The sequence below is a fragment of the Kryptolebias marmoratus genome, linkage group LG18 (genome assembly GCF_001649575.2).
Source record: "Kryptolebias marmoratus isolate JLee-2015 linkage group LG18, ASM164957v2, whole genome shotgun sequence".
Taxonomy (NCBI): domain Eukaryota; kingdom Metazoa; phylum Chordata; class Actinopteri; order Cyprinodontiformes; family Rivulidae; genus Kryptolebias; species Kryptolebias marmoratus.
In genome coordinates this window covers 14200057-14211817 of record NC_051447.1, presented here as the reverse complement: position 1 = coordinate 14211817, position 11761 = coordinate 14200057, and the positions used below count along the sequence as shown (strand labels likewise).

The 11761-nt window shown below is 38.2% G+C and overlaps 1 protein-coding gene across 1 annotated transcript in view; it reads left to right on the top strand.

The window, feature by feature from the left end:
* Window positions 1-11761, top strand: part of ccdc146 (coiled-coil domain containing 146) — a 50729-nt gene that overhangs the window by 14060 nt on the left and 24908 nt on the right. The window contains exons 2-9 of the mRNA XM_025005675.2: window positions 2217-2299; window positions 2996-3211; window positions 6588-6639; window positions 8912-8994; window positions 9491-9584; window positions 9749-9822; window positions 11236-11463; window positions 11602-11691. Of these exons, the coding sequence (XP_024861443.1) occupies window positions 2217-2299; window positions 2996-3211; window positions 6588-6639; window positions 8912-8994; window positions 9491-9584; window positions 9749-9822; window positions 11236-11463; window positions 11602-11691 (920 nt within the window). The remainder of the gene's footprint in view (window positions 1-2216; window positions 2300-2995; window positions 3212-6587; window positions 6640-8911; window positions 8995-9490; window positions 9585-9748; window positions 9823-11235; window positions 11464-11601; window positions 11692-11761) is intronic.

The window sequence follows — 11761 nt, the reverse complement described above, 5'->3', positions numbered from 1 at the left end:
GGACACATTTTCAGTAACAGGTTTTTTTTTTCTCTTTCTGCAGAAGTGTTTGACAGTTTTGATGGAGAAACACTCCAGAAAAGGAAAATACTTACAACACTTACAAAGTGATTCTAGCTTGCTCTGTCTCCTCCAATTCAAACAGCGAGAAGGACACAAAGGTAAAAAAAAAAAAAACAAACAAAGCGCTGGTGTTTCTCTTCATCACACAGTGGAATGCAGGGCTGTGCCTCGCGGCTGTCGTCATTATTTTTCCCCTGAGGGTATAGAGTATTAAAGCGAATGGACAGGTGTGTGTGCGTTCATGTTGCCGCATAAATAGTTTTTTAGTAATTATCTCACTTTAGAGGTGGTTTGCCACATATGAGCCTCATGCAACCCCTCCTCCGTAAAAACCTTCACTGCTGCAGATAAGTCCTGGCAGCAGAGAAAGAAAAGCTGCCGGAAATCGCCCCAGGCTGCTTCTCACAGATAAACACTCAGAATACAGCCAGGATATTTGTTCCATCACTGATGTCATCTGCTGAAAACAAAACACCTGACCTCTTTTAAAATATTGATTAGCTTCAAATGATCGTTTTTATTCGTACTAAATTTCTACTTGAGGGGATCATTTAAGGCTAGAGTGCAGAGCATAACATTTTAAGATGTACGCGTTTGTCACAGGTTTTTATTACAGTTGTTTGACCTCTGGTGACAGAGATAAAAAAAAATCAGAACAAATCATATTAACGATCCACATCATTCAACACTTTCATATCTCTGTCCTTTTAGACCTTGGAGCGCTCATGACAATGAACAATATATTGGTGTGAATCTGAGAACACAATAATCCGCTGAAGTCGGGACGAGATATCAGTCCACATGTGTGTACGATCGGAGCGTTGATGTGTGTTCACGTTGTTGGGAAACTTGCTGCACAGTCCGATCAGAGATATCCTCAGTCCTGCAGCTCTTTGATACAGACAGCGCTATCCCTCATTACTTGCTGCTCCACCAGCCTGGCTCCAAAGATAAGAGGGGGAACAGCACCTGTCCTCTGTTTCTATCTCTGTTACAAGCACACAGAGCTCCCTTCAGGACAGGAGAAATTTCATAACTCAAAAAGGATAATTCCCCTTTTGTACTATGTTTGACCCTAACATCTTTGTTTTTGCTGTTGCCTGGTTTTCAGAGGTGTATTTTTAATCAACTCTTCAGTCAGTCTTGAATAACAGTAAATGGTACACTTACGTATATAGTGCCTTTTTAACCTTTCCTGGTTCTGCTAAGTGCTTTACAATGGTTTTCATTCACAGACACAGGCACACACACACACACTCATACAGTGCTTTTAATCTTTATCTGTGGGTAAATATCACCATGATCTTCAGGTACTTCTTATTGTGATCTATGATACTACGCCTGGACCAACCCCATGTTTGTGTCTCTTTCCTGTCCTCTGTGACCCTCAGCCGAGGCAAATGGTCGCCCATTCTGAGCCTGGCTCTGCTGGAGGTTTCTTCCTGTTGAAAGAGAGTCATTTCTTTCCACAGTTGCCTCTGTGCTGCTCAGGATGGTTAATTGCACCTAAGTGAAGTTTTGATGCAATTAGCAAGTTTACTTAGACAGCATTTTTACATTTTGTAATCTATTGATTCTGACTATAATGGCTTATATTTGGATAGAACTGAGTAATCAATTTAGATTTATGATTTGGACTTGTTATTTCTTTGTATAGTGCCCTGAGATGACTTTTTGTTGTAAATTGGTGCTATATAAATCAACTAAACTGAATCGAATTACTATTGATTTATGAATTCTTACCATTACCATCATCACTGAGTACCTATAAATTGGACATTTTCAATAAATAGTCTCCTTTTAAGATTGCAATATTTTTTATTATTATTATTAATATTGTGACACTTGGCCAAGTTTGGAAAAGCAGCTTTTAAGATAAATTTATTCAAGTTCCCTTTTATTAAATCCTTTTTTCTGGTAGGTAAAAGCTGGGTTTGGATGTGGTTGTATCAAGTATCAAGTTGAGATTGTTAAGAATCTAAAATTTTACCCTTTTCAAGAGAGTTCATCTGGTCAAATCAACACATTTCAGCAATGAAGGTCGGTAAACTCACTCATGAAGGTTTGAACTGAAGACTCAGGTCGCTCAGATTGAAAATCTTTTGTCCTTTTGTGTGTACATATTTAATATTCCTGTTTTTTTTGTTTTTCAGATGGTGCTGTCGGACAAAATTAGCCAGACTACAGCAGCCAAACTGAAATCTAAGTACGAGCTACTTTATGACAACTTAAAGTGGTAGGTTTCATTTCCGTCAACAAAGCATGCTAAATTTGGGATTAATATTTGACTTTTAAGGTGTTAGTGATGTTTGATAGATGAATAATAAGAGGTATGTTAGACAAAATGCTTCCAACATAGATGTTCATGAACAAAGTTACAGTTTTTTTTTTGATTTAATTGTGATTGTACAATATGTACTGATACTGAAAAAAAGGAAGTAGTTTCTGAAGCTTAAAAATACATTTATTTTATACCTGTCAAAAACCTACAACATCCCAAAAATACACATCTTTTTTTCTTATTATTCCTGTAGAAGTCATTTTAATTAACACGTGTTCTTTTAAATTCAGGAAAACTGAATAGCAATTATTTGCAGTGGTATGATTTGCCTTAGAATTACAAGTTTATCTGAATTTTTCAAACAGGTATGGTTTAGCTTTCCTCCAGGAGATTTATTTATTAAATAATGAATATTTTCATTACACAGAGTATATTCTAACTCAAACATTTCCCGAGGGCAAGATAATTGAGAGGCTTTTGTGCTGAAAATATTGGGCTTATATTTATTCTTTTTATTTTTGGAGCCAAATGGTAAAGGTTTTCTAGAAATAGACCTTTTTTTTTCAGAATTGTGCATGGAAGTTTTGAGGATGAAGAGTTAAGAGTCTGTGTCAAAATACTATGAGCTTATGTCATTGTGTCATCTAACAGTGCTCAGAATTCTGAGATCCGGCTTTTGGGAGAGGCAAAGAAGTGTCGAGCCGAGCTGGAGAGGCTTCGAGTCGAAGCAGAGAGTACGGAGGAGCAGAGGAGCTCTGAGGAGTCTGAGAGCGAGGTCAGCAAACTCAGCCGACAGCTCCTCCAGGCATACAACCAACTGAAAGCCGCTGAGGAGGGAGCGTACGAGACGCAGCATGAACTGAAGTGGTGAGATGGATGTACGCACGCACCGCTATGGCAGCCACCGATGCGACTCGTTCCGTATGCAGTCAGCTTTTCAATCAAACGTCAAATTAATCAAACGCTTGTGCCGGAAACATGCAAGGGTTCACGAAACAGAGGAACACAGGGGATGGAGGAGAGTAAGGGCAAAAGACAGAAGTGAAATTGGAGTGCTGAGAAGAGAAGTTACTATGACAGGAAAGCTTACGTGTGCAGGAAGAAACACATACACACCCCCACTCACACACTCACAGCTGTAACTGGGGACCAAACACTGAGGTGAGCTCCATGAGGCAGCATCTTTTTACTGAGGTGAAGGTGAAAGTATCAGACACGCACCGACACTCGGAAAGAGACCATTACTGTATTTCTTGACTTACATCATTTTATTTCACTTAAAAAAGAACAAAAACAGAATGCTTCAGAAAACAGTACTCTTGTTATATGAGCTTGATTTTCTTATTTCACGTTAACAACATATTATTTAAATAATCTCTCCGAGTACAGGTTTCTGTTTGCTGTTGTAACTGTTCTAACACTTTTTTTTCCCTTTCAGATTAGTTCTGTAGTGTTATCAGTTCCTCTTCTATCATCCTGCTACTTCTGCTCTCACGAGTCTCTTTTCTCATCACAGACAATTTCCCTCTTTTCCGCTGCAGGATTCTGCTTTTCCTCTCCTAACTCACTCAGCTCCACTTGTCCAAAAGGTCAAACACGCCCATAGTAATGGAAAAGAACATTCACTCCAATATCTTCCCCCTTCCCTTTCTGTATACACACTTCACGTTGTCAAGTGCCAAAGGGAGGTTACTGGAACATTGCTAAGGCAACGTGATAACATACCCCCGTGGTTCCTGAACGTTTTGCCAAATATTTTGGCTTATGACACTTGAAAACTGCGTAACGTAGGCTTTTGACCTCACGGTATGGGTTGCGCATAGAAAAATGTTGGAACAATAGTTCATCAGTGACGTCAAATCTGTAACATTTATGCATTCCATATGGTATGAAAGGAATTTCTAATTTCTTCATCATCGCCTCTCTACTTATCTGATGTACTTTAGTATATCTTGAGCAATGCCAGGTTGTCACAGATTTATAGTAACTTTAAAATGTCACACATAGCTCACATTAATGACATGATAACAAATGTTACAAAGCACTGACCCAACAATAACCTTACACAATTACACAATCTGTATGCGATTTAAACGTTGTGGCTGCACTGCCATGATATTGTGATGTAATTGTTGAATTTTTATGCCTAACAGGTGTTGAAATGCTTGTATTTTTTATTTGTCTTATTGGAGCTGCATATCAGACGCCTGATCCTTCGTGTTCCTGGCAATATGTTGATAATGTCATGTGGTTGCTGCTGCGTACATGTTGCATTGTTGGAGTATTTTTGGTGCTTTAAGTACACTTTTTTTGGCGTACCAGCAGTGTACCGTGTCTGGTCACAGGACGTGTACTTATTTAAGATTAACATTTTCCTATCACGTTGGGTGGTAAAGGAGGCGAACCCAAGGCGCAGACTCATTTTCAAAAAGGAAAACTAATTTATTAAAAGAACAAAACAAAAGGCTGACGGGGCGACAGTGAACCAGCGAGGAAATGGAGAAAGTGACCGGGTTTTGAAGACAGAGGGTAATCAGGTGAAGTGAGCACAGGTGAGATGATGACAAATCTAGGAACAGGTGCAGCTGGGCATGACAGGAAAATGAGAGAGACTGAGGAGAAGTGAATGATGGCTGAGGCACAGAGGCAAGACAAAACATGAAGACAAGAAAAGAAATAATCTAAACACAAAAACACAAGATAAACCCAAATCCTAACATTTCCACTCGTTCCTCATTCCACAAACATGGACCTGGAAGAAATTGATGTTCAAGTTGTGAGGATTTGGTTTGGACTTTACTTGAAGAGGAAACGAACAGAAGACAGACTGGGTGAATGAGACCATGACTACAAGCTGACAGAAGACTACAATTTGGCCATTTCCACAGGCTCATGGAAGAACTGCGACAAGATGCTGTTAAATGTCACAGATACTCTGCAGCAACGCCAAACATAGGAACAAAACATCACACCAACAACATATTTAACAAGATACACTTCATTTCTTTATTGTTTTGGCACGTGTAAAAAGAATTCCAAAATACGTGACAAAATGTAAAACAAAGTGACAGAACCATTTCTCATTTTTTTATGTGTTATTGCTAAATAAGTTTGTTAAACTTTGTATTTGCCTCAGCAGCATCTCATCAGCACTAAACCAGTCACTTTAAAGTATCTACTGAATGGCAAAAAAAACATGTAGAATACATTTTTTTGTTCGGACTAAGAGTTGTTGGCCCAGCAGTAACTGAAAGATGAAATAAAAACCACTTCCAGGGCATTCTATGAGGGTGCAGTAATTTACAGCCGAACACACTGTGAGCGTGCATGTTATTTATGACATCTTTCAGCCATTGAGCTTTATACTCTCACCTTCTCTGTTTCTCCTTACACCCTCTCCTTCATCCCCTCCAGCAGAATCTATTCTCTCTCTTCCCGATTCTCCCTGGTTTGTTTTATTTCCCCGTCTCTTTTTCACACGGTTATCAGTCGGCCCGCGACAAGCGGATGCTCACCATGAAAATATGCTCTTTGAAAATTGTTGCTTTCTTTATCTTCACCCAAACAGATCCACAAAAAAATTGAGCTCTTTCTTTTTTTTTTTTTCCTCGGGTCCCACATTCTAGCATTTACGCACTTTTTTCTGAATCAGTTAATATCCAATATATCAACGTGTCAGGAAGATTAATATCATTTGCTTTTGTGAAATGTGCAGCAATACAGTATGTGCTGTTGTAAGGTTTTTCATAATGACATAGCTGACTTGAAATTATTTCATACAAACTCTAATCGACTGCTCAAAAAGCATCTGCCGCAGGGAGAAGAAAAATAAAAAAATCACAGAACTTATGATCTTATATGCACATTTGTACTGTGTGGTGTGACCCAAGATTTATGTGCCTATGTAGGATGAAGCTAGTTCTGTAAATCTGCCATTACATTTGTATGCTACCAGTGAGCTTGCTTGTACAGCATTTAGAGTCAGTTTAAATGTTTTATATTAATCCACTAACCTTTTAAGTGTTTTTAAACTAATCTTTCATAATTAGATTCTGCGCCATTGTTTTTTTTGTTTTTTTTTTAATCGGGGGATTTTAATTTACTAGAAACTGCACATTAGTCAAATTCTAAAAATGAGTTTAAGCGCATTCCTCTTTCAGTTGAATCAGGAACTGAAACACGTTGTGTCTTTCCACTAATATATATCTCATTTTTTTCTCCCCACGTTGCCTCATGTTCTCAGGTTCTTGGAAGAGAAGCAGTATCTGGAGAAAGAGGTTCAAACAAAACCTGCTGTAAGTTCCTTTCTGCACCAAAAAGATCCAGTCTGAGTACTTGCTACTGTTACGTAAAGCAACATGAAGCTTTGCAATTTCAGTCTAGATTTGTCAGGACCGGTGGTGACGGAGACAAACCCTGAGCGCAGACTCATAGTAATGCAAAAAAATAAACTAATTTATTAACTAAAGAAAAACAACAAAACAAAAGCTGACGTGGCAGCAAACAAAAACAGAACAAAAACCAGAAAACACGACGGGACAAGACATCAGGGAACCAAGGCACGGCGATAGCAACAACCAACAAATGACCAACACAGACAATGAACCAGCGACTAGTGGGAGAAATGACCGGGTATTTGAGTACTGAGGATAACGAGGTGAGTGGGAACAGGTGGAATGATTACAGAGTCGGGACAGGTGTAGATGGGTGTGGCTAACAGGCAAGTGAGTGACTGGGGAAGGGTGAAATAAAACATGAACATGAGACAAAACAAAAAGCAAATACAACAGAATAGAAACAAAACAAAAACCCAAACCAAAGAATAAAAATAAAACAAACAAAACCCATAGAAAAGCCAAATCACCACAAGATTTTGGACAAATTTTAATTATTTTTTATGAAAGAAGATAAATAAAACGTCTATCCCAACAATTCCAAGTTTCCCAAAGTTTGTATTTTAATTATATGCTGTGTGTTTTATTAAAGGAAACCAAATGTGTCCTATCAGTGGCCTATAATATTACACTCCTGGTATCCGCTGGAAGCTGTGTTGCAGCACTACGATGCTGCAGAGCACATTACCTCTGCATTACTTTAGTCTGTGAGAACGCCATCGCAGTGTAGCATTTTCAAATCTTATCAAGCTACACTGCATTGTTTTTTGAGACATCAGCAATAAAAAACATCAGCTTTTTCTTAAAAAAAATAAAAAAGTCTCTTGAGTAAATCTCAAACGCTATAAAATCTGCTGCCTGTGCTGCTGAAGGATTTACAGTCTGAGCTCTGAATAACTCGTGGAATACATTTAGCAGCTCGCCACGATAACTTTTAAATGTGTCTCTTGCTACTAGTTTTCAACCTTAGACATGATTTCAGATCATTTTGAGTTAGCAAGAACTTCCCTGGCTTGTGGCAACTCCGGAAGTCCACTACTACCCATAAAATAAAAAATAAAAAGCTGATGGGTGAATATTTATTCAGATCATTGGAGCCAAAAATAGACTGGTTCTTCAAACATTTTCTGGAAGCCAGTTTGGTTCCTGGAGAAAAAGAAAATGATTGGACATACAGCATTTACTAATAAAATGAATAATGTTATTTCACACACATGGAAACACAGGAATTCTTGGATTTTGTGTCATACTCAGTTTCTCTCTTTACATGCACAGATAAATGGATGGATCCTGGAGATAAAAGTATTCACAATGATATTTACCTCCAGCAATGAGGTTCTGTTTTCAGTAGCATCTTATGTACCATCAAACATGGTATAAGAAACAAGTGATTAAATTTTGGTGGTAATCCGGCCAAAGTTGAAGCTCACAGATGAGCCTGTGCTTTAACTTTACAACTGTAGAACAGGAATGTTAAACTTCACAGTCAAGGTGATCACTGTTGATTTTAAGGTCATAGGTCAACATTACAGCTGACCTAGTGCTCTAACTATGCAACAGTGCAATGTAGGAATGACAAACTGCACAGCCGGACACCTCATGGGTCAAAGATGATGCCTGTTGATTTCACGGTTCATGGGGTCAAAGGTCAAGTTCACAGGTGACTCCTTGGTTAAAACCATGTCTCTGCTCCTATATGTGACCCTTTTGTTGCCTCCACCAGGGAAGTTCTGTTTTCAGTTGTGTCCGTTGGTTTGTTTGTCTGTCTGTTAGCAAAGATCAGGTAAAAACTAAAGAACAGATTTGGATGAAAATTTCAGGAGATGTTGGGGTTGTCACAAAAAACAATGGGTTTAATTTTGGTGGTGATCCTGGGCAGATGATCTGGGTCGCACTATTTTTAATCACGCCGTGGCCTTGGCAGAAGTTTGCTTTCTCTGAGTGCTTCCAGTTATTTCTGTATTAGAGTCATGCATGTTGTGGATCAGTGCATGGCAGGATTTGCTGCAAAGTGTTTTTTATTTTTTACCAGTTTATGTCCGTCTGATATGACAAACACAGGCTGTGTTTCGAATCTTATATCTCTGTAGTTTGAGCTGAATTGAATCATCATCCCTGACTTGACACTCTTGATATGTGATCTAAAGTCCGTACTGTTGCTGGATTCTTCTAGAAGCTGGAGACCCAAACAAAGGCCTTGAAGGATAGATGTGAGGATCTGAGGAAAGAGGTGGCCCAGAGACAATTAGATGTCAGGTAATACATCATAAAGATGGCGGTTTCTTTTCACCTCACAGCAGTAGCGTTTTGAGTTTGAACCTGCTGTGAGAATGAGTCTTTATGAAATTTGCACGTTTTTGTTTTTTTTTCCCGAAGCATGTGAAGTTTCCTTAGATGCTGTTAAAAGAAAACACCTGCAGACTGTAAATGAGCCATGAGTGTGCGTTTTAATATTTCTGTATTAGCCGTATGACAGACTGGCAACTTGCCCAGGTGTGCCCTGCTTATCACATAACATTAGCTGTGATGGGCTCTAACACCTCTATTGAATAAAACTGATACAGATAATGAATATATTGAAGTCATAGCTTATTTGCTCATGTCTTTTGTGTGTTTCATATCTTCATTTTGGTGTCCTCGTATGCCTCCTGTTTCATCAAAAGCACTGCAGCTGTTTTGGAGTACTGGTAATGAAAATTGTTCTGTGGATAAACTCATTTTCCTGTATATTTTGTTCCCACTGCTTGCACAGAAATCTAATGGAGGATGTGGAAACACATAAAACGCTGATAATGAAAGAACAGGAAGAATTGGAAAAAAAGAAGAAGCATACTGAACTGAAAGAGGTGTGTGTGTGTGTGTGTGTGTGTGTGTGTGTGTGTGTGTGTGTGTGTGTGTGTGTGTGTGCGTGTGTGACAGTGAGTCAGTGGGTTTAGCTGATAGTATTATTTACACCAGTAATAAATTAACTCACTGTTTTGGTTGCATTTCTCTACATTGTTGTTAAAAGGCTGAAAAAGCTGGTCTCATCAGCAGACTCGATCAGATAATACAGGAGACTGAAAGGAAACGCTCAAAATGGGAGTAAGTACAAATAACAGGTTTGTATTTTTGACACGATTGGGGCAAGTTACCTAATGTTAGAAATACCAGAAATGTTAACAAGTCAAAACAGCAGAACCAGTTGTTTCTTAATTAGTGCAGATTTCCTCTATAGGAGGATATAATTAACTTAATCAAATTATATTTTTGGCCATTTGTTTTTGCTCATTATTTTTTACTATAAAGATCTCTAAAACCTTTTGTGTTGATGCAAATTATTCTCAGGATCCTTACAAAATGCTATCATTCTACTCAGAACTTTGCTTTCCATGTGAGTTTAACTTTGAAAGTGTTTATTTCAGTGGTTTTTATATATAGAAATTGCCTAATGCATCTCCAGCCTTCTTTGATTCACAGTGCGTCAGATTTCCAACATTACTTTTAAATTTTTAACCGGCTCTACATGCTGTTGAAGTTAAAGGCCTAGCATTCCTTTAAGAAATGCATATCACACACTGCCTTTCGTGAGTTTTAAACTAAAATCATCTTAATGCAAATAAATTGATGTAAGAGCACTTCCTTGATTCAGTGTAGGTCCAAATAAGATGATCATTGGATGGGACAAGTGCAAATTTTAAAAAAATGCATTTTAACCATTTTAAAAAGAGAGCGTCTTTAAGTCTTTTGACATTTAAGATCATCGTTTGTTAGTTGTAGCCGTTTTAGTCAAATCTTGGCAATAAGGTTACGTACAGTCTCACATAATATTGGGAGATCTCCTGTGTTCTATTAGTGCTCAGAGTATGTGTTGTGAATGACTTTCAGCTATTACCACATCGAATTTTAGCTTAATATCTGTAAAATTGACTGAGTTGTAGCCATTTATGTGTAAGCTAAGGTTGATTAGTAGTAGCAGCATTCCTTAATTGGGTTGACTACAAAAGTTAATCGGTTGTAGATGTACATCCAATAATTACTTTCTGAGTTACATTAAAATCTGTCCAGCAATTCATGAGATATTAAACTCATATGTTAACAACATTCAAACAAAACAATTCAAACCAACTGCAAAGAACAAGCAAGCTCATTGGTTATTATTTACTGGTCAGCCTGAATATGACATCAAAACTCTTATTTAAAAAGTTCACATATTTTCTAATTTCCACCATGTGACTCAGCATGATTCATTCAAATACTGCTGTAGAATGGTTAACCTGTGGCATCACAGACATTCCTTTTTTCATGTTTATTTTAAAATGATATTTAGCTTACAACTCATGTGGGGGAACAGCCTGTACGGGCGCTATGAGCTACGACCTGTAAATTGAAATTCCAAAAGGATTCTGGGGGTTTAAAACATGCTGTTATTTCCTAGGAAATGCGCTCTGACAAGTGTAGAGAGCAAGAGAAAACTGTTACCCTGTTCATTCTTCTTATTCTCTAAATAAATACCAGAGTTGCAATCAAGAAGAAGGAAGCACTAAATACGGAGATTTCAGAAACTGAGGAGCAGGTGAAGGTGGTAGATGAGCGTAACGAATCCCTGAGGATGATGAAGGAGGAGGTGATTCAGCAGCTGGAGGATCTCAGGGCCCAGATAGACGGGTGTCAGAGGGAACAGAGAGAGCTACTGAAGAAACAGGAGCTCAGCAGAGAAGAGATGGCTGAACACATGGGCAACAGGTAAAAGCTTCACTGACATATATTTTATTACCGAGAAATTACTCTTAAGAATAAATACAAACATTGTTGCTTTAAAATTGGAAGCTAACCCTGTTATACATGTGTTATACATGTGTTATACATGTGTTTCCTTGGCAGAGGCATTTTAGAAATGAAGCTGCAGAACCTGATGAGTGACAGAAAGCATCTGTATGAGAGGCGATCTGTGCAGCTCAGGGAGAAAAATAGGTACCAAATGAAGTCTAACACAACAACAACAATCCCACACATACTTACAGTTACTTCTAAAGAAAGTTAT